The 24,107-nt window shown below is 40.1% G+C and overlaps 2 protein-coding genes across 2 annotated transcripts; both read right to left on the bottom strand.

Annotated features, from left to right (window-relative positions):
- Nucleotides 1-2,667: 2,667 nt before the first annotated feature.
- Nucleotides 2,668-7,341, bottom strand: sost (sclerostin). The gene is made up of 2 exons (XM_077738914.1): nt 7,028-7,341; nt 2,668-3,985 (listed from the first exon to the last, which is right to left on the bottom strand). Exons 1-2 carry the CDS (start codon nt 7,245-7,247, stop codon nt 3,570-3,572), a joined length of 636 nt encoding a protein of 211 aa, XP_077595040.1. The 5' UTR covers nt 7,248-7,341; the 3' UTR covers nt 2,668-3,569.
- Nucleotides 7,342-14,531: 7,190 nt separating this feature from the next.
- Nucleotides 14,532-20,746, bottom strand: dusp3a (dual specificity phosphatase 3a). Its single transcript, XM_077739678.1, has 4 exons — nt 20,395-20,746; nt 18,647-18,879; nt 17,405-17,610; nt 14,532-15,030 (listed from the first exon to the last, which is right to left on the bottom strand). Exons 1-4 carry the CDS (start codon nt 20,574-20,576, stop codon nt 14,995-14,997), a joined length of 657 nt encoding a protein of 218 aa, XP_077595804.1. The 5' UTR covers nt 20,577-20,746; the 3' UTR covers nt 14,532-14,994.
- Nucleotides 20,747-24,107: the final 3,361 nt, after the last annotated feature.

The following is a 24,107-nucleotide window of genomic DNA, read 5'->3' as shown; positions in this document are numbered from 1 at the left end:
TTTCTCGCATATAAGTCTCATCCGCCCCTACCCTTAAAATTGCCTTAAAAATCATTGGATTTCTCTCATATATAATATTTTTTAAAGTATTACCTTTTGTATTATATTTTTTTTATTGAATTTCATTCATAGATATCAAAATAAGTTTTGGTAAGCGTTTTATCTGTTTATTTATTCTATATTTAGAAAAAAATTACCATATCGCCTGCATAGTATTTTGTGCGCATATAAGCCGTACCCTTGATTTAATTATCATGATTTTAAGCGATAAATACAATGTATTTGTGAGAAAATACTCTTAAAAGTGGACAGTTTGGTTTGATCATCCTGAACCGTACACACTTCTTTGATTACAGCATCCATTTGCAGTCTTGGGAATTGCGTGAATAAAAACTACTGAGGGCGGGGCGCGCGGAATCATCTTGACGTGGCGTAATCGCCGCCGAAAGCCGGAATGTTTGCTCTTCCAGTAAAATGGATTTCATTGCCGCAAAGCCTCTAGGACAGCCCTGGGTTGCACAAGCTGCCGGGCAAAAATTTGAAACGTTAGCGACATTTATTAGGTTAACTTTTGGCAAGAGTAATTGTTTTGTATATTTTACGAGTCATTTTGTTTCATGTGGTTGTCACTTGTATTAGTGATGCATTTGCTTTTATGAAGTGGAAAAACTGCCAACACATGCATTTGGACAAAATGGTATTACAACACACAGATTATTACGTTATTCAAAACAATTCTGTCAAATTGCCACGTCGCAATACATGTCATTAACTTTGATTTTTGTTTTTTAATTGTTCAAATTCCCCTCATTTTGTTTTAGATACAAGTTCCAAAGCCCCCTGTCAAAATCCTCTTGTGATATTCATTCTTACAAGGATGACATAGATTTAAAAAGATTTATACTGCTTGTAAAATGTCAAGGAAATTCGCCTTTCTGGCAAAATATCAGCTTGAACTCAAAAGAAAGGAATAAATATGAGTTCAAACCTCAACCAATCTTGTGTAAAAATTCCTTGTTTAAGACAAAAGCTCTAAAAGCCATACAAGTGTCAAAATTGCTAACATGACATAGATTTTAAAAGACATGTACTGGCTGTAAAAATGCTTTGGAAATTTGGCTTTCTGACCAAATATCAGGATGGATTTAAAATGACTATAACTTTTTTCAAGTGAACTCACCTTATGTAACGTTCTCCAGACTTGTGAATGCAGATGTTTAACAGTTTAGTGTTTTAGTGCTGATTTCCCAACTTGCTGATCTGTAAGAAGATGTATAGAAGATTACACAACCTGTATTTTAATGCACGATTTAAGAAATACAATTTTTCCAATAATATTCACCATACCATTATGAGATGAAGGCCATGTTCATCCAGGATTTTTTGGAGGTAGTAGAAGCGTCCTCCATAGTTGAATGCTTTGCTTTGAAAAGATGGCAAATATCTTCTCCATGTCTTGTCATTTTAAAAAAACACCCTTTGAAAAAAATAGGCCAGTCTAGTTATTTGTTATTCCTATCCTTAATGCATCATGTTATAAAATCCTCAGATGTTTTAATGCATGTGTGATTGCTTAGTGGGGAAATAATACTATGAAATGAATACAGTTTCAAAATATTACTCTAATGGAGCAAGTATAAGAGCTAGAGTCAAAATAGCAGTTAATGTAATTTTTAAAAAAATATAATGAATTGAACAAGTCCACGCATTCAAAACAGACAAAATTATTCCATAGACAAAAATACATCCAGATAATAAATGATGGGTGGACAGTGGCATGTCAATCATAATTACATTGTGATATCCAATCAGCTTTCAAAGGTATTGTCCCCCACCCCTTATGGTTCCGCCTATGCATACTTCTAACCACCTTTGGGGACGATGTTTTTTGTGGTCACATTTTTTGCATTTTTCTTGGAGGTTGTGCAAGGTGGTGTCACAATGGCGGAGTGATTGAAGGCCTGCCGAAAGCTTTGGAACCGACCGATTGAATTCCTCGCAGTACTCTTACAAGACGTTCTTAAATCAGAACAAATGAAGCTCCCAAGTATTTATTGTGGTCAATATGTCAGCCCTATAAATATTTTGTCAAGGCCAGGAGCAATACGAGGGAGCTGGTTCTCCGCAACGGCGCCTGGCCCTTGGGACAGGCGCACCTGGAGCCCCCAATGACACTTACGGCGAAGGCTGTGAATGTGATGCATCGGCTGGGAGTAGATTGCGCTTGACATCTCCTCCGCCGCGGTCGGGAGAAGGTCAGCGGGAGTTCGTGGCAATGCGCACATGTTAACGCGTGACAGATGCTTCGTCAGCGTCACCGTGCCGGAGTCTTGGGTTTCTTTAGGAGGGACGTGTTTCGCTTGGGGCGAGTGAGCAAAAAAGGCACGGGCATATCTGTCCTCGGGAACTCGGGAATGACATAATGACCACCCGTTCGGGATGATGTAGTGAAACGGGATATGGGCTTTACTCCCTAAAAAACGCCAGGAGAACAAATTGTGGTTTCCACAGTAGAGTTTGGGTCATGTGCTCACACATGGTGTGTGTAAGTCTTGAAAGGGTGTTTAAATATCATATTTTGATAAGAATACCTTGTAAGTTACACACAATATGTAGCAACATTGAGGTCAATGACACACATTCACATGGAATAAAACAATACGCCAGTTTTGAAATATATCTGCATCGGCTTTATTCATGTACTGCACAGTATTTTATTGCGCTATCGTACTACATGACAATAATGGCGATTATTATTTACTACAAAAAAACGTTGCATAAATAATTTAAATGTGGAATAAAAAATAAATAGGCAGTTCATTCGTTTCCTCGTGGATTCCTCGCTGCCAACCACTTCGCGTTTAATCCTCCCCAGGTTGGTCCAATGATGGTAACATATATGCTTTCGGTTTTTTTTTTTAGTTTTTAACAGTCGAAGAACCTGCAAAAACTAGTGTTGCTAAAGTCAGGCTACGTCTGGGCAATGATATTTTAGTCCAGGATGAAAAAAATAAGTTTTCATAGTGGAGTTGTATTTACAGAATGGGAGGAGGTTTACTATTCAATCAGGATCCATCCGTGGTCTCACTGAATTCTTAATTCCAGGGCTTTAGAGGGCCTTGAAGGACCTTGGAAGACGAAAGAGGTTTTCCAAAGCTGTCACCAAACCCCCATCATAGGCCCCGGCACCCCCCCTTGAGCTGCCAGTATTCAGTCCAGGCAGAAGCAGATGGATTACGACCCCTTCGGTGCACCTTTTCGGCCTTAAATGCAACAGGGAGAGCGAGCCAGCGTTGTGTGTTTGTACAGATGGCTTGGAAGGCCCGGCGGGGAGGATGTTTGCTACGCTTGAGGTGCGTTTATATCGGGACGAGGACCCGCAGCGACGTCTTTTCGTGGAGAGCCCCGGCATTTAAGGTTTGTCATGCAGAAATGAAAACCAAAGCTGGCTGAAAAAGGACTTGACATCAGCTTGGTTTATGAAGTCACTTTAGAGTGAAATGTTGTGTACTTGGGTCTCTTTAAATCGGATTGTTTTGGTGTTGTCGGGGAGATTGCGAGAGGAAGTTTTAGTAGGAGTTGTCTGTCAACGGCGACTTGTTCTTGTTTCGATCCAAAGAAGCGCGGGTGGGCTTTTTGTTACGGGCCGACCGAGGGATTTCCTTGGCTTCGGATTGGTTGTGATGTGGCCGGAAGCGCTTGCACTTGCAAGAAGTGACCACACGGATCTTGTAAGTCCGAGTGTTGCCGTTAGGACAGTGTAGCTGTACCCGACGTGTCCGAGAGTGCGCCGGGATGCAGCGGTAGTCCGAAGCCCCACCGCCGTTCCTCCACCATTTTCCACGGCCGATGGAATTGGGCATGAGGTGCGAGGGTAAGCATTGGCCCGAGCACACTAGCTCCTTGACCGCTTTAGCGCTGCGACAGGATCCGTCTGTGATGTAACGGGTAGACCGCAGTTCCCTGCAGCTCAGCTCCGAGGCGCCTGCGAGGCAAGAGCGGTAAATTGCTGTTATGCTCGCTTACAAGACAGGCAACAAAAGAACTAAACAGTTAAAAGCTTTCTCGCTGTCTAATCTGGCAATCAATCATTCATTGGAGGTATGGATCAACGCCAATTGAGTTATGATATATGAACTGCCTGATACTGTAAATAAGTCGATAGCTATCTTTACATCACATGCCTACATGTGAAAAGATATACGTAGTTTCGATTCTTTATATTGCCAAAATAAACTTGTTCCTAATGAGAATAAAGCTGAATACTCAAGCTTTTTGGATCTGTTTTTTTCATTCGTTTATCAGGAAAACGACAGTCTTAACACACCTCAGAAAAAAGCAAAAAAGATCTGTGTTTGTCAGGAAAAGGACAAATAGTCTGCTTGATATTTGAACAGGGATTTCCAGAGCCAAGTAGTTGTACTTCAGTCCAGACTGTTGAGTAATTAATCATGTCGAGCAAAGGGAATCATAAAGTGAGCGTGTGTACCAACAAAGTCAAGTTTTCAATTGGCCACATCTTGAAACACTTTAGGCTTAAAAGCATGTTAGACTTGGAATCTACTGCTTAAATGAGAAGCCATAGAAAATTCTAACTAATTTTTTTTTTTAATCTATGAAAACAATAGAGTGCAGTTCGAGTCTTAAAATAGAGATTGGGTGGCAATTTATAATAAATGTTCCCAAAGATGGAAATATCTGGTCTCTTGCAAGATGTTTTTTTGCTAATGGCGCTCGCTCTGCAAGAATCAGTAGCTTGGACTAAACTTTGTTACACTTGGCTTTTGTTTCTCAAAAAAACAAGAGGATTAGCTCAGACTGTGCATTTTCTAATTTTAACTGACTGTTATTGTTCACTGAATCAATGTTTCCCAATTGGTATTAAGCCACGGCAGACATACTGTCCTGCACTACAACATAATTTGCTGAAACGGCTAAATTGTTCACAGTCAATTGAATTGAAGAATCCCCGCATTGGTCGAAAATCAAGGTTGAGTTTTGCACTCAAAGCAAAACAAACTTTCTATTTTGAGTCCCCATGATGGACTCCAGTTATCCCTAAACTAAATGAGGACAATTTGGAAGGGATTAAAAGCGCAAGTATTCTTTAATACTTCAAATGCAGTCCTTAATTGTAATATTATCTCATCGAATTTCCGCTCTCTTCGCTTTAGGACATTGAAAAAGTAAGCATATTTAGTAAAGTTGGAAGCCTTGGAGTTGAACGATTGTTAATTTAATTTCACCCGCGGTCGTCGGAGGCTCGGGCGTCCAGCTGGCAACTATCAGCTGGCGTTGAGGAGCCAGTAAAGCACTCCATCAAATCTAATGGAGCTCAGAACGGTAAGAAAAGGACTGGCATACACTGTCACGCTGGCCCTTACAAAGTGCTGACAGAACACTAAGCGGCGAGCTGCTTGAGGCCGAGAAAAAACGCTGTCATCTTAAATTTCGGACGTGTCTATTTTGAAGACGCATGCGGAAGCTATTGTGGCCTTGTTTTCTGTCCTTTCTTTATCTCGATTCGGTGCGTTAAAAGGGTTAAAAACAAAAACACGGGCATAAGATCAGCTTTCCCGTCAGTTCCTTTTTACAAAAAGGGGCCGAACAAAAGGTTTTTCGTGAATAGCGGGTTGCGTTTTATTCTCCAGGAGAGAATCGGATCCCTGTGTTTTTTCTGACGCCGGAATACACAAGATTGGGTCCTTTTTGTTCGTTATTTTTAACGAATCTGGGACGAATGGTGGCGTGGAGGTCAAAGACGAATGACTGTTGCTAAGAGGGAGAAAAGTAAGGCAGAATATTATAAATAGATACGATAAAACGGTAAAAAACATATTCTGACATAAAATATCGGGATTGTCTTCTGAATCGCAATGAATTATTCTTCTGTCTAAGAAAAATGATCTTTAAGCTCATAAATACCGACAACTAACTTCACTGAATCTGTTACAGTTGTAAATTACGATTCCCGATTCTGTCTTTTTACAGCGTTATAAAATGTCTCAATAAAGCTCGCAAAGGGAGAGCCTGAATTTGATATTCGCACCTTGGCGTTCAGTTGAAATGTTAATTTTTTTTCTCCCCTGCAACAGGTGGGAATCATCAATAAATTTTTTTTTCCAAAGCTCCCTCAAGGAGATTCACAGCCAGAAGAAGAAGGCCGGTGTTTTCTATTAGGTCGGACATGTTGCTGCAATCAGAGGCTTGCGTCCCTCAGCGGAGCTTGACTAATAGTGTCAAGCGAGACGGGCAATAAATTGATGAACAAATGAGGAGGTTCCGATGTCTCTTTCTACGCTTCACTTGCGTCCGTGACAGGCAAGAAACCGCAGGAATTTAGGCGGGTAAACCTGACACCGAGATGAACTAATGAACGCAATCAGAAGACGGAGAAGTTAACGTGTAATCTGATTCAGTTTGGATGATGTAGTATTTCAATTAGGGAGTTTCAAGATGTGGCACGCCATCTGAGAAGTTGCTCTGTCTTATTCGACAAAAATGGCCTTTTAAAATTGAACATTTTACATTATTTTACATGGTTTAAATTTCCTAATTAAGTTTAGATCTAACTGTGGTGTCATTAAACATGGCGAACATTTGCCTAAAGGAAGGTTTGAGATCTTTTTTGCTTTCACCTTGAGGATTTAAAAAAAAAAGATTGAACTGAATGAATCCTTACACAGCAAATTTTCCATATTATAGTCTACAATCATATTAAAATTAAACTTTCTTTGAAATCAACCTCTAGGGCATGTGTTATTTCTCAAATTCTAACTAAACCTACTCATTATCCATAATAAAAATCTGAAACATATTTTCTAATAAGTTAATCTCACTAAGAATGCTTGAAGCAAATGAAATATCTTGGCAGTAAAACAGAAAGAACAAAAATGGATCTTTCCTTTTTGATTAAAGCTTATAGTTAGATTTCTTCATCAGTCTTCTACGGTTGCTAAAAAAAAACCTAATCTTATTATACTTTCTTATATAAATTTTAAATGCAAAAATATAAAAGGAAACTTACTGTAAGAGACAGAGTTGCTTGTCCTTCCACCTGTTTTGGCTCTGTTGTTATTGTTGTGATTCACAGTGTTGTTGTAGCTGTTGCTGTTTCGTGTGTAGTCCGGTACGAGCTCCGTGCCATCGTTGGACACCTGCCTCCACGCCTTGGCGGCGGCGGCGGAGGCGCAGCAGCATCCGCGTAGCAGCAGGAGGCTGAGGAGCAAAGGGGGAGCGGCGTGCATGCTGCAGCCAGGAGGACGACGGCAAAGTGGGGCGACTTGGGGGGGAGGACACACTGGCGCTAGGTGGCGGCTGGGATTCTTGTGGAGGGCTGAGGGACACGCTCGTGCCTTATAAAGCCTCCGGCGGGAGGCTGCCAATTAGGATCTGACGTCGTCGCAGGGGGAGGGCTCCGGAGCAGAGCCTCAGACACTCACTGTATTTTTGACTCTTTCTCCTTTTGGTGGTCTGCACTGTTGCGTCAAGGCATCAAAGTCCATTAGAATCTGGGTAGATGGGCTCTTTTTCTCGTCTTATTTTGACATCTGAAGAGGAAATAACGCATGTACCGGAATTGTTTGAAGAGGAAATGAGTCAATTGGGTCAGGGTCAGGGCCAGGGAGGCCTTTTCCGCTTCAATGCCTCCAGAATGGCAATAGTGAAAGACTCCAATGCCTTCTTTACATCCAAATGCCCAAAATCTTGCTTCTTATTGAGTTTTGACGCCACAAGACGGCAGTAGATGATCCTTTTCGTTGGAAAGAAGTTCCTTAAATCATGTTGAGTGTTTTCTTTGACATAATTATACCCTCAAGATGAATTAAACTGGAGGGCGTGGTAATAGATGAACAGTACATGAAGATTATCCCTACTCCGTTGGATAAACTTTTTCAGTTGTGCTGATTCTGTTCTTTTCCAGATGATGGCGTTAATTGAGATGGCATTTTCTACTCAATTAAATCCGGTGTCATATCACTGAAGGCTTAGGTATCAAATAGAGAGGATGAGTTACCACTGATTGTGGATCTTCTTCAAATTAAGAGTAGTTGGCGGAAAGCCTCATTGTCCCACCGGTCTCGGCCTCTTTATTCCCCTGTGCTCTTGGAGCTCTTTGATTTGTCACACATAAAAATCAAGGATGAGGTTGACATAGCCAGCGAAATTGAGGCTGTGCAGGTCCACTTTTTGCTCCCTAAGAGCTCAGCACAATAACTGCAGGCCTTTCTCAGGTCCAAGGGGCTTGTTTTGATTGATAGTTTGGCCTTTTATCCCCAAACTAAGTGCAAAACAAGGTGAACCGGTCTCGAAGAATAGTCGGAGGGATATCTGTGTTATCTGAGGAAATACTGCCTTCTACAGGACAAAAAAACAAGGAGGCCACCGTTCAAAGGACATAACACAAAAGTTGTAGGGACAACAAATTAAATAGTTAAAAAGTTAATGACATTTTGAAACCGGTTTTGGAATTAAAACAAAGCAACTACTCGACCCCTAAAAATGGAAAAGTTTTTCACGACTTAGTGCTGGCCTACATTAAAAAAGGAAATCATTTGCCAACGATTTGTACCAATTAGGTGAAATAGAATCCTAATGACGGAAACATAATGTTTCTGGAACCAACTGCAAAGTTTCGCCGCTTCATTTATTGGCCATGAAAATACAAATCCGATCTCTAAAATTAACGGAAAACTTTTTTTTATAAGTGTAACATTTCAAACCCTTACTTAAGCTATCACTAAGAACAGACCACCGCAAGGTCAAACAATCCAGAATTGGAGTAGCCATAAAATAATTCATGCGTCATTAACATGGAATACAGCACTACCTTGACTCATTGAATTTGTTATATGACCTCACCAAAAGCAGTTATCTATCTTTTCCTAATTTAAACGACAATATAAACATATTTCACAATGAACTAAAGTTATCTTAACTACATAGTAACCTTAACGTATTTAAATGTACCATATTTTTAACATGCTTTACAAGTATACCAACATATTTAAGGAATGACAGCCTTACATTTGCTGTGTGATTTGATTCCTTGGCTTGTAAACACATGCGTCTATTAAATATTGTATTAAAAGAACACATACGACCATGACTGGATGTTTCCCATGTGCCGTTTAACGGCGAGAAGGAGATGTGTCCTGTGAAGTGTTGCCAAGGAGGGATGGCGCACTTCTGATTAAGATCTCATGACAGATGTCAGTCACAATCTCCATTTGGCTCTTTATGGCTTCTTTCACGGAGCCCCTCTGGGCCTCGCACTGCATTTTGTTTTTTTAATCAGCGTGGCAGTGAAATAACAATCAGATGCTCACCACATTGGAAGAAAGCCTCAAGCATTGCAGCTGATGGAAGAATGCAACTCACGTTTTGGTTAAGAAGAATGCTGCTTTGGGTTCATAATTTAAGCAATGTGAGCTGTTTCTCGCACTCACTTTGTGCAACAAATGTCAAGTCATCTGAATTTAACTTTATCTCTTAATCTTAATCATCCAAAGTAGTACAACAATTGGGTAAAACAAGCCAAATATAGGGCAATACAACCAAAAGTGCTTTAATGATTCATATTTTAGCAGCTAATTTGTATAAATTACTAATAATCTGAAGGCCTTGATAAAAATCTCTCCATTTAGCATAATCACTAACAAAGAAATATTGTTCCATGTTAAATCACAGTTAAATCGCCAATTCAGTCACACAGACATGACGTCACCAACCGTCAAAGTCAAACAACTTCCCGTTCACATCACCTAACCTGAAATTTATTGCCCCAACTCCATTGGAATTAAAGTTGTACTATCAATTCATTTTTGCCTTACTGCAAAAAAATGCTTCAAGTGGATCTGCAGAGGTGATTTATGTGAACATTCTGCAAATCCAAGTCTATAAAATGTTGCCAAGTTTCTCTTGAAAACACATGTTGAGTCTTTACACCACACGGCGTGCCCGTCTTGAGTACTATTTTGACATCTAGCGGCTCGCCCTGGTATGCACCTTGAACACGAGCTGGGTGTCAATCAAGTGGCAACCGACAAAGTATTAGCATTGTTGTTGTACCAACATGTGGCTGCAATCAGACCCCAGAACCACAATAAACACCAGCAAGAAGCGGTCGAGCATACCCTCAAATTTGAAAAGCACACTGCATGCAAATGTGCTGTCAGGCTCTAACTCTAGGTCAACCAAGCCCTACTCGCAAACGTCACATGGAGTGGCCGTACGTTTATCAGTTGTGACAGCAAAATTTTAAGCGAAGGTGCTGACATGTACATGTATTATACAAAGCCATTGCCAAACATCTCACAGGAGTAAAATTCACCAACACACGATCCTCTGGTACATGCAGCTCATTCTATTTAGACTAACATAAATACTGCTTATCTTCTTATCTTTCAATGGACCCCTGTTTTAAACAGTAAAATCTGTTAGGTAACTTATCCAACTTATCTGCTGGCAGCAGTTTTTGGTTCTCTGGCAAAGATCGAGGTCAGCGGGAGTTGAGTGCTTGCTACAAAGCAGCTGAGGCACAATAAGCCCAAAATGGGAAGCTCGTAGCACTCTTTGAAAAGACTTCCACGTAGGAAAAGAGAAGATTTAACACTGTCGGTAGTAAATCCCTACTTCTTCAACGCTTGTCTGCAAGCTTTTCCGATAATCTTCAAAATAGATTGTACTTTCATTGATGAAGCCAAGTAGGAAGTTGGCCTTTGGGACTAAAACTGGCTAGACCTCAGACATTCAATGTCTCTCTTTCCAAACAACCCTAAGGGTTTTGCTTTTTTGGACATGTGCTCTTCTTCTTTGGAAGGAGTCAACTAAACATTCCCAGAACATTGATCCTAAGTTTTCACGACTTTTAACCCCCTAAAAATTCTTTATTCAAAGGGTCTTAGGTTAGTTATGCGACTACCAAAACAACAGTTCTACAATAACTGAATTTAAGATGCTGGGATTGGACATTGCAAAGTTGTACTGTGCAAACACTCCACTTACCTTGTTTAGATATTGGAATAGAATTGTCCTTTCAGATCTCTAATTTGATCTACCCAGATAATTATACATTTAAATGTTTTCATTCATGATGCATACTGATAAAATATACCCAAGTCCTATGATTCCAAGCTATTATTTTGGGGTACTAAATTTGTTTTGTACTGTAAATACTATGAGACACATTTCTATGGGTTTGTTTCTACAAAGATAGTCTTTTTTCCAAAAGCCCAATTTAAATGATTGAACAAATAAATTAAATTATGCCGGTGGGTCTTGCATTCCCATTGAATGGCAGATCTCCCAGGACATGTGCAAAACTTCTAATTGAGCATGTAAGTAGTAGCAGACTAACTCTAACAGAATTGTGCGTGGTTAATTTCAACTTGTTTTATTTCAGTTATGCCAAAGCGGCATGTGAGAATAATCTGGCCCCCGTGGCGTTGAATTCAACGGAGGCTAATGACAGGCAGAATGTCTTTGTGGTCAATTGTCAATTTCCAGGCCACCCACGGTGCAGCCTTGGCTTTGGAGATTTAGAAAACCTTGCTTGTTCAATTGTCAGTCAATGCCGATATAAAATCATACTCTAGATTGTGACAAATATGATGGGAATAAAATCCTGAGGGGGCAGACTGAAGTCTTAAGGGAAAAAAATGGACATATACTGAGATAGTTTCTATGGTTTAACTACAGACCTGTTATGGTGTAAACCCTTCAGTTAAAAAAGTATGGACTTACCCGCTTATTGTCCATGGTCCAAGCAATCCTGGTTTTAGCAAGTTGAGTGGTTAAGGCCACTTAGTTGGAAGTTTATACCAAACACTGGCAAAGTCCACAATGTCCTCTGTGGCCAAATTTGCTCCATAGTGCCAAAAATTGGGTGCATCTAATTGTTGTATAGCCTGGAGGGACAAAATGTCATAATATAGTAGAGGTATACAACTAAGCAAGTTATACTTAAACATTAGAACCATTGAGAATTGTCACTGATTGAATCTTTTTTTGTATAATAGAGGCATAAGAACTACAGTTAATTAAACCATAATTAAAAGTTGCTGGGTCTTCTACCAAGTGATAGTCCTTAGGTTACATTTCTACAGGTGTGTACTGTCATGCCTTACACTGCAATAACTTTTCTAGTTGCAACTTACTGATACCACTTGGAACTCAGTGGCTACTCACTGCAATAACTTTTCTAGTTGCAACTTACTGATACCACTTGGAACTCAGTGGCTACTTTCCCAGAAAACATTATCTTTTTGTTTTGGTTTCAAATTCTAATGAAAACAGAATAGTGGAAAAACAACATAGAGGTTCAATCGAGCAATCCTTGCTTTTCAGACAGAAGACTTCAGTTCTCTTCACAGGGACGTTGCATTGTACATGCCCCGGCTTTCAACTGCTTCCCAAGTCGGATGCACGTGTATATCTGGCGCCGCACTCTCAACATTTCAAACACTTTGTGTAATTTGCATTGTTCCGTGTCCGAGGTGTGTTAGTGCAGGCAGCAACATCTGGTTGCACAACAGGATGATCATGTACAGCCTTCAGCAATTAGCAAGTTCGCTAAAAGGTATGTTTGAAAGCTGCAAATGCCAGGTCTGCTTTTTAACAACGCCACCTGACATTTTACCTTAGGCCACGATGTCAACATTCAGTCGTTCATATGAGAATTCAACAGAAGATTGAAAAGATGCATTGAGAACTGGACTCTTTTCAGAACTGGGTTTAACATTGTAAAGTGTTGTTAACAGTGATCACAAGCTGTCACCCTAATTTGACATTTACTTTACCTGAAATGACATTATAACATTACAATAACATCTAAAATTACAGCTTTTTTGTATAGCAAAAAGATTCTAATGGCTATCCAGATTTCTCGGTCCACTTAAACTCCAACAGTGCAGCTGTTCACTGTCAAGATAGCTGGCAATCAGTCAAAGGACAAAACTAGCTTTTCCTCGACTGAACTCCTGATTAGACCTGACGAAGGCCTTTTGGATTAAAAGCAAAAGTCGTCAGCAACCAATCAGGGTACTGTTGCATCTAGTCTTTGCAGACTTCTATCTGCATTTGGTAGTGACAAATTGGGTTGCTGTTCCCTATAATTCCAAAGTGATCCTTTGGGAAGGAGTACTGCTAAAACGCCAAAGACAAGCTGAAGAAAAGAACCACCAGTCTTTATATTTACATTGACCAAATTTGAGATTGTCTGGAAGGGATAAAACAAGTACTTGTTTTAAATTTATGACCAATTTTGGAATTTGACACGGCATCATGTTGGGTGTGATGTTGTGGTTTAGTTGTTGCACTGGCAACATCGGCGAAGAATCCACATGCGGTGCAGTCCAAAAAAAACCAAGATGAAACGAACAACACTGCGGGCAAAAACATTTGGAAGAGGATCTGAGGATTGTGATCCTTTTCCGTCTTTATGTTTCCTGATAAAGAAACACTGTGCCACAGATGTTCTTTGGCTTGGCAACATGGTTGGATTTCAAGGAGGAGACGTCAGGAGGGCGGCAGAACCAGTTGCCAACAAAATTCTTAGCAATGACTGATGAAAACGTCAATAGCAAAAAAGAGTCTGAAAATACCTGTGACTGATTACACGTCCTGTTTCTCGATTGTGAATCATTTCCTCCATAAACAAGAGTCCAACATCAGGTGATTTTAGCTTAGCGGATATGAGCAAATGAGTGCATGAGTCAGAAAAATAAACACATTTCCAGGCATTTGAAGTATTCGACCCAAACAGCTAAATATGTATTGACACCAGCTCGTGTTTCTTCAAGAAAACTACAGGATGTAGTCAATTCTGATTTTTGGCCAAAGCTGTAAACATTTCCATGCTCAAGCAAACACATAGTTGGAATACATGTCACTTCATCACACTGATGAGACCAGAAAAGCTGTTTGGGAATCAAACTAGCAGCCAGGGACTCATATACCCAACTTATAAACATTTGTCCTCGCCATGCTTCCTGCCATGTGCTGGATTTTCAGTGCCTGGCATGTTTCCCCTTCCGAAGTCAGAGTTGGTCGAGCAGGGTCAATGGAGTATCATGGTAATTTTTCCAAACCAGAACAGATCATTTAAAAAGAATTTATGAACTGCAGGCCTAACATAAATGAGTGTGCCGAGACCCCTTGAGACTCAGATAAGCTATTCTGTAACAATTAGTCTGTAGGCTAAGAAGGGGTAGGTGGGTGGAGAGGGTGCTGGAAGCGATCTGGGACACTCCATTCTTCGCTATTAAAAGCCATAGAGACAGAGTTATAACTTGTGACAACATCTTGAGGTGCATTGAGATTTTTTGTGTCTTCTCCTCGTCGTTTTCCTTCTTTGCATGTAGGAGTTTTTGCAGAAATGTGTCCCCACCTTGTGGTAGACTGCTGTAATCCACTGTGATAACCCTGGTCATAGACGTCGGTTGGAAAAACGGTCAAGGTACAATAATTGGTTGACTTGAATGTGTGTCAATATGCAATGGTATTTGTAACATCTAAAAAAAACAATGAGACCAGATGATAACTCAGTATTTATTTTTACCAAAGTTGTCCAAGTTAAGAAAAACAAACCAATCAAAACTGATCTTAAATCAAGTGCACTTGAACCGAGCCTTTCCTTCTCGCCACGGGAGGTTGAAACAGACATTGGATGACACACTTGCTGTAAGGCTTCAGGTGGGCTGCTGTGTCGTTTGGGTTGTCATCATCAAAGTGGGAAACGGGCCAAAGTGGGAGTCAGGCAGTGGACTCCTTTTGTGCAAAAAACCATTGATAGGGGCGTTCACACTTGTGTCTGCGCTCCACCTGGCCAAACTCCCAGCTTGCTTCTCTTTTCCCGGTGCTTGTTTAAAACAAAAACTCTCAGGTGGGAAAAGTTCTCGGTGGGAAAGGTGAACAAAGTTCAAACCAGATGAGTTTCCACCATGTGCGGCGGATCGGTTGTCGGCCACTCGGGGTTTGGCACAAAAGGAGAATTCACAAGCGGAGAGGTCCGAAATACACCGCGAGAGACTTCACATTTAGACAAGAAATAAAAAATTAAATGGTCAAAAAAAAGTTATCTGGAAGTCAAATGATCATATCTTTCCAATATGTCACATTCAACTAAACCAGAGAAGATGAAGTAGGACGAAAACTTTCCCAAAACGATTCCCACCCAAAATAAATTCAACTAAGATGAATTTCAATCCTCCCAAGTAAACGATTAAGCAAACGTTTCTACCGACCAGTATATTAGGCCAGCTTGGACATTAAATGCAGCAATTGACTACTTAGTCTTAGTGCATGTTATATATTACGCAGTATAATACGGTTTACAATTTGACATTCGCGGTTCAGAAAACAACACAGTTTGAATTTTAAAATAAACAACCACAAGACAACAAAGCTTGTTTAAAGCTTGCAAAAATGATGCTGGTGGCTCATCGCCCCTGAATAAGACAACCTAGAAGTGATCCTGTGATTTTTACACTTGGAAATTGAATGAGAAGGAAACTAAGATGGGAACGAAATCCATATAAGGACAATTAAATGTATTACATTGACTGGGCGGCAGTGATGGTTTGTGTTAGAGTATTCATTCATACATCTAAAACACTTAGACCCACGAGAGGTTTCGGGTAAAAACGGGCAGTTTAAATGTTATTCATTCATGCTTAAAATTACAGTATTGACTATGCAATACATAGATGTAGATTGGTCCATTTGCGAAGGTAGCACTTAGACTTTTGAGTGTTAAAAGTACTCATACTACTTGTAAAAGAATATTGGAAACTGGGCATTTGGTTGAAATGCTCAGCCCCAAATTCCGTTTTTTTGTGGGAAACAAAGATTTGATGATACTAATTGTTAAAAAGGGTCTTGGGATTTCTTTGCAGAAACACATTGGTTCAACTCAAGGGTACTCAATGGACCTTTTTGTGTGGTCTCGGAGTCATAATGAGGTGAAGAGGGGGAGAAAACATGCTGTGACACATTTTTTGATAAAGATCACAGCTGGGCACGTGCGGTGAAATAATGACAAAAATGAGCTGGGGATAATATGTTCATGCATTAGCAAATGCTGTTACTGCAATGCTATGATGCATCTGGCAGCAATTAGTCAGTTTCTGGTCAATTGTTTTGGAGAAGAGCTTCTTAATTGCCTTATAGTACAAGTTGTCCCAAGTGGACACTTTTGGATAGTACTATAAAGTGAAGCTAACACCTTTCCAAAGGCCTACCGGCAAGTTGGAACATCAATTATACTTTGGGAAAAATAAATTAGTGCCGCCAAGTGACCAAAAATAAAGAAACATGGATGGAATGACGCCATTAGACAATCCAAGCTGCCACCCATGTCTCAATGTGAATACACAATGTGTGATCACTGATCATATAATTGTGATTATAGGGCTGGTTAACATGCACATACTGTTTTGGAATATAAATATATTGCAGCACGTGTAAATGACGGATGATAGGATCGATAATTGACTCATATAGACGAATATAAAGTGATATATAAGACACGTGGACGATATTACACGCTACAGACACATTGCTCATACATTCATATATGTCAACGCATACAGTAAATACGTATATACAGTACGCACAGTACATGTATATATTCATATGCATATAGTCATACACATATATATATATACTATATATAGCAAAGAAGGGAGAAAAAGTGAGTTGATAGATGAAAAGATCAGCACAAAGTTGACATTGTTGAATAATCAATAGATGCTCTTACATTATATATATACTGTATATATGATGAGAGTATTGACATATATTGCAATGTTTAACTGCATGATAAAGGAAAAAAGTGCATGGTATAGCGTGTGCGAACTGGCAGTGGACTTTTAATCACTTTTGTCCCATAATGTATTTAAACAGTGTCAAACGGAAGAGGCCTCTGGTTGGTTTTAGGAGCCGTCACGCTAAATGGTGTTACAAAAAAGCTACAGTCAACTTGTGGAATGCTTCTACGTACGTGTGGTTACAGCACATTGTGAGTGGCTGTTGAATTTGACTTTTAAAAAATTCCGACATTAGCGGCAGTGAAACCTCTCGGAAACGATTGTGCTGTCGTCTTCTCGGTTAGAAATCTCATGAGTACGGCACACCGGAATGCTCGAAGTCGCTTAATTAAATGAAGTCTAAGTCTATGGGTAGCGCTTTACGGCAGCTCGTCGTGAAGGTAAAGGCGGATGTGGGTGGGCGGGTGTGTGCGAGTATTGATTTACGTCGATAAAAAGCATGTTCCAGATTACCCCAGGTGACGGGTGCTGGTATGTGGGAAAAGTAGGGAAAAGTAGGGAAAGTCCTGGAGAGCAGCGGGAAACAAGTGAAAAGGCATGAGAGGTCATTTTCATTTGGTCTTTAGTTTGCCCACCTCGCCGTTCAGCCTGCCCTCTCGAGCCAGTTTCTCGTCGAGTTGGCACAGCAGACGCAGGAAGCCATCGTTAGGGCCGATCTCCCTCTTTTGCCGGACGGTAGCCACAGCTTGTCGGGCGCCCATTTTGTGGCGTAGCATGAGGTAGGCCACTACCATGGTGGGTGAGCGGCTGTAGCCTTCCCGGCAGTGCACATATACCTTCCCTGAAAAGTACGAAAACAGGTTGAGTTAAACAGGGGAGAAAAGACATTGGAATAGACGGATTGAAGAAAGACATTAAAATTCATTTTTCAATAAATAAATACATTTTTAAAAAATATTTTGAGGTAATGTGGAATATAATGGATTTGAAATACTCAGATTATATTTAAATTCAAACACTTTTAGGAGGGATTGTATTCGTTTAAAGGTATTATCATGTAAATGTATGTAAACACTGCACAAATACGTGTTGCACATTAAAAAAAACAAGTTGTTTTTTTTTAATTTACTGAATCAGATTGAATTATAACATGTACAATTTACCTTTTTCCTCACAGATATTTTTCCAGGTGAATATAATGTGTAGTAGTAGTACTAGTTGATAAAAATAGGTCCTCATGTAAAAAGGAGCCCCCCGCATTGCAGCAACGGCACCAGAGCCACTCATTAAAATCCTCCAACCTCTGACCTTTGGAGAGCTGGCTTACAAACGACGTTCAGAAAAAAAATGGGACGATATCGTCGCTCGAAGCAAAATCTGACACTGCGGCGAAACAGGGCCGATCTGGCCTCCTAATATTCCGGTGGGTGCAGTTTATTGTATCACAAAGTGCTGACGCTGCAACTTGGAGAATCAAATATTTCATGTAAACGATATGTAGAGAAGGACGACGACTAGCTACAGGTGAGACGTTTTCCTAACATCCTGGGACATGATTTTGCAATAAAATATGGATCAGAACTCTGGAGTGAGTCAGAATTAGCCACAAATGATTGATTGGCTTACTTTTTTAAGCATACATTACTTTTTTTTCCAATTTCTGCAGCAAATGTTAGCAGTGATTCAGAAAGGATTCCATGTTTTTCCATCCTAAAAACTAAAGGAATGTGTTTGGTTAATTTTTGAATCATTATATGTATAAATGAAATACTACTCATTATATGTATATATTAATATGTGCTTGCAACGAACCGAATGTTAGAAAACAATGACAACATAGTTATAATCATTTTTACGATGACAAACATTTTTCAAACCTTTGCCATTGTTGTGTGCAAGGGCCTTGTCAATAAAAAGAGCGCCCTCTTCGAAGAAGGCACTAAGGTCAAACTGCTCCGTGTCATTAGCCTTGATGCCGTGATAGGCGATGCCCGTGCCGGTGTAGAAGTCGGCGCTGGTGTTGACGTGCATGAAGGAGGTGCCCTCCGCCATGTTGAGCACGTGTGTCACACCCAGTTTCTGCAGACGCATTGCATTCTGGGCCACAAACCTGCAAATAATAAAGACCAGCTTACTATGGCTTCCTGATTTAAGAGGGTTTTTTTACATTACAAACACTAACACAGCACACAAGGGATGATTAATGTGTGCACGGAAGAAGAAAACATCTCTGTGGTGATAAAAAATGGTTTTAAAAAAGCGTGTCAGCACAATGTGTGCAAAAGTGATATATACATTAGATCTTTCAAAAGTCACTGTCAACATTTTGCAGCCTCAAAAAAGCACTTTTAGCTGTCTTTTTTATCCTTCTATTCAAAATTAAGCATCATGTGCCTTGGGAAATGTTGTAATTTCACTCCCTCAATTCAAAAAAAAATGTTATTTACTACTAGAGCTTAATGGCTCTTTTCTGCCATCTAGCCAAGTGTGATGCATTTTAGCAAAAAGCAGGTAAATTATTTGTGAATTTTGCAGCCCTATTTTTGAAACATGCTTAAATTTTCATGACATTTTTCTTGACTTTAACATTTCTTTAACATGCCCAATCCAATCTGAATCAGTCTGGAGATAATTGAAGCCTGGTTGGAAATATGGATCAAGGCCTCAAGTGGGTCAAGGCCTTAGGGAGCATCTAAAAGAACTTAATGAACATTCTCAAGGACTACACCACCTCGTCAAACCCGGCGTAAATCTCATGTGAGGAGGGGAAACGCAAACAACAGCATATATCGGCTTTGCTCCAATTATGCTGGCGGTAAAGTCGACACGTCAGCAGTAAAAGGTCAGATGGGTGGGTCCCTAGGGTGGTCCCCAATCAATAAAGGGCACATGAGCTTTTCCCCTTGATTGAACGTGCCCACTGATTACACAATCCAGAGTGTTTGATGCTTTGGAGACATCACTTTATTTGTAGACTTGATTGGGTGGCACATTTATATTGATCTAGTTGTAATGGCGATCTATTTAACAGCATAAAAAAACATCTCCCTTCCTTTCTTGGCAGTTATCGGAACCAAAAGATGGAAAGGAGGAGAACTCTAAACTTAAAGCCTTACCTTCTCGTGTCAATCCGCTTATTCCTTGATAATTACAATAATGTGGATCACACAATCCTGTCTTTATTGGGTCTAGGTCAGGGGATGCTCAACTCTGGTCCTTGAGGGCTCCAACCGCCATGTTTTCCTCCAGAATCAAATAATCTGGATTACTGGTGAGTTGATTTTTGATTCATGTGTGGTAGAGGAATATGATATGATACAAAAAATAGATTAGGTGACCTTGTGGACCAGAGTTGGTCACCCCTGGTCTCGGCCAAATTTAAGTTATGAATGTATATTTGAGTTCACTTCTAAAACGATGTGTGGATCTTGGCTAGGTTCAAATCGTGAGGCAACTTTTTTTTCATTTTTTGTGTTAAAGATCAATTGTCGTGATCATGTTAGACAAGACTCACTTTAGAGGGCGCCCCAAAGGTAACAAAAAAATGACAACAGGCGGTCGGTGGCTGCCAGGTGGGAAAGCAAATACGAGGATCGTGATGGTGATGGGGGGTACATTTACTCACGCGTTGCCGATGTAGATCCGAGGGTAGACCTCGTTGAAGTGTTGCGTGGGAAGGCTGTAGAAGCCGCTCCCGTTCGAAAGGAGCTCATTGAGTTGCTGGATGGTCACCACGCCACCACGAGACGACGCCGTCGATCCATCTGACGCCGCCGATTGCTTGGTGGGACTTTGGTGTTTCTTCATTACGCCACACAAAATCGGATCTCGGACTTTATTCGATCTGCACGCGGGTTATTTACTGTTACGATTTACAAACATTTTCATATCGACGCACGTGAGTCGTGCGTGCGTGCGGTGTCTAGTCTGGCAGGTGTCTGATGAGCGGTGACGTCAAGTTGCGAGGAATGGCATTGAGTTTGCCAAATGTCCTTTCAGAGTAAAAGTCCTACGAGAACAGTGTGCGTAAATATTAAACATTTTGACTATTTTTTACTACCATTTATGATCTTTCAAACATGTTTAAATGTTTAATTGTTATAAAGTGTTATAACTTTTAAACTAACGATGATTCTGCACAATGTATTTTTTTAAGTTGAAGTTGCTTATGATCATATTCCGTTGTTTTGACATTTCCCGGCAGAAACGCCCCACCGGTGAACGCACGCTCAGTTCCCCGGCCGATGATGCACAAAAGACGGGTACGCATCTCCATCAGTGGGGCTGTCCAGACAACAAAATAATCATCAATTGGAAAAGCAGCATGGCAACGTGAATGGACACGGAATTTATAAATAAACTCAAGCATGTTTACGAGCTGTTCTTGTAAGAACTCTGTATATCTCTAGGTGTCGCTATGTTCACTATTTTCTGAGCGCACCCTGTTGGATGACGTCACTTATCCGTGGATGAGACAAACATCAGTTTTCTTATAAGAAATCCGACAGGTCATCGCTTATTTATTTTCCTAATAGATTCTTAACATCTATGACACATATAACATTATACCCGTATAACATATCGCTTACTGTTTCAATGGATCCAATCCCAGTACAAACATATTCCTCTACTATGGCGTTTCTTACATAGTCAACATTTTAATCACCTCCAGGATTTATTATTACGCATTCTCCCATCCCTTTGAATGGGGCAAATAAATCTGAGCAATTTAGATGATGGCACATGTCTGCTATTATGTATCTAGCCACTAGACGGCGCAACAGCTTCATTGAAGCTTCACAAATCAGAGGTGACGATGCATTAAATCAAAAATGCATGATGTGACCATTTTTACTAATGCATGAACAGTCTGCAAACTATGAAAGGAGTCAACACTATTTATATATTCAATAATAACTGAATAGTAACAACTGTAGGTGTTGGAAACAATCCAACCCTCAAAAACTATTTTATTGCTATAAAACCTCTACTGCAGCTACAGCTGTGACTGGCTAGAATACATTGTTTTGCTGTAAAAAGACTAATTCTTTATTTTAATGAAAAAAAGGTTCATCCATATACTGAACTACATAGTGTAGTAATCAGTCAAACAACAGCAGGATTCGAACCCCAGCTGCCCACATGGCATTCCTCTTTTCTCATTATAGCTATAGAGCGATTAACATCACTTAACTTAAACAACTGCGCCAGTCATCATTTTTGTGTTTCCATGGAAATGTGAGGAGATGCACGAGCATTTCCATGGCAACAAAAACAACTGAGCAATAAGTCAGGCTATGGACAACAAGTCAAACTGAATCTTACTAGTTCACTACTTAAGATAGTGAGGTCATGTCATGGCCATCACAACAACAACAAAAGCTACAGTAGAGTGAAAATGCATTGCATATCAATTACAGACAGACATCCGGAGTCCCATTTGGCTGAGAATAAGACTAAGCATTGATTTAGTAGCTTTTACATTGACAGTTCCTCTCTTAATCTTACATTCATGTCGCTTAATTGAAGAAGGACCACCTGAGTCCATCTGCAAATCAGCTTACAGTGACAAGCAGGGGAGTTCCACCAAATGCTCAAATCCAATTCACCCTGACCTCCAATTTCTCGTTTTTTAATTGGAAACGCCCGCACAAAGTCTGGTATATTTCATTATGGCACAAAAACAGTGTTAAAATTGACATATTTCCCAATTGATTTTACAAGCCAATGAATAATATTAAAAAAAACTTAATGGCAGTTTGCTTTTTGCTAAAACTCACCTATTGGCTGGTTTTGGGCTCAGTCCATCTGGCCTAACACAAAACTGCATCCACTTATCCAACATGCATTTATCTTGACATCAGCCTGAAAGCACACATTAAAGCCATTTCCTAACCGCTAAATTGAAAAAAAAACTGCATAGACAGACGTAAGACGAGTATTGCGTTATTCTGCAACTGCAGTCATTTTAATGTTAGTGGAAATGTATCCCTCAGTGTACTAAAACATGTTTATTAGCCTCTCTTAGTATATTTCGGATGACTTCTCCAGATGGTCTCTGCGTGCAAGACAATAGAGCGTGCACGTGTTGCCCGCAAACCTCCGTTTAAGCACTTTTTTTATATATATATACAGCAGAAAGAGCGCTTCTCGATGATTGTGAGCCGCTTTTACCCTCCGGCTTTTGTACGGGTTGGTGATTTTTCTTGAGCTACAACAATGGCCTATTCAACTTGAAGTGACGGATAGAACCATCTGTGTGACCCCTCTCAGATTGATTGGGCGCAAAGGCGGTTCATTAAGTGAAAAACAATCAGAGGTGTAATAAAAAAAAAAGATGGACAACGTAAATTTGGTCACTTTACATTTACTTATTCTAAAGAGGGCAGGAATTAATTCAAACATTACATTTTTGTGAGGGGAAAAAAGTGGGCATTCATCAGGAAATTGCCTCTTTCTGGGTGGTCCCTCACACATTGATCAACCTGAACCTCTATGTTTCCGTGTCAGGGTATATAGATCCCTTTCAAGCTTGTGACTTGGGAAAACAAATACGCGTTGGAATATTTAGGGTTAAACGGCTGTCTGCATGTTTAACCATGCGGTAGACGCAGATGTTTTTTTACCCACGCCGGGTGTTCTGTCGAATTGTACTGTTTGAAATGTAAAAGCAGACTAAAACCCCATGGAGAAAATCCCTTTAAATATCACTGGGATTTTGGGTGGGATTTTGACTTAAAATCCTACTCACACTTCAGGGGGTACTTTACTGAATTTGATAGATTGAAGTTCACTCAGCTACAAGCCACAGTCCTTTTAGTAGTAAATTAAATCAAACAAGGATAAAGGACTGTTTTTATCTCATTTTGTTGTGGGCCAAAAAGCCCGAGTCAATTACCAGAAGTCAAGAAAGCAAATAATAACAATCTATTTCAGTTAATAGGCAACAAGTGTTGCAAAATTTTCTTCCATCCGACCAAAGTGCACCAGTAAAAAAATAATTGCCCTCGACTACGTCATTAGTTTCAACTATGCAGAGGCAAACCTTTACATAAATTACTTTTAGTGCGTAAAAACTCATTAATACACACAGTTTGGCAAAAAAGGCAGACCCTTTTTTGTGTGGAATCTATGTCTTCCACTATGGCTATTTACGTATGACATCAGGATTTCTACATCCAAATCCTAGTGGAAACCAGGGTTTCTTGGGCGGAGGTTGGGAAATCTGTCTGTAATTGGACTGTGGAAATGGTTGCGTTGAGTTTTGTGCAACCTTGACAAGAGGCGAGCTGAGTGCTGCCTGTGAGCGCTGAGCTATCTTTAGCTTTTGTTCGAGCT

Source organism: Stigmatopora nigra, chromosome 18 (assembly GCF_051989575.1).
Source record: "Stigmatopora nigra isolate UIUO_SnigA chromosome 18, RoL_Snig_1.1, whole genome shotgun sequence".
NCBI classification, from domain to species: Eukaryota; Metazoa; Chordata; class Actinopteri; order Syngnathiformes; family Syngnathidae; genus Stigmatopora; species Stigmatopora nigra.
This window is presented reverse-complemented; position numbering and strand designations above follow the sequence as displayed.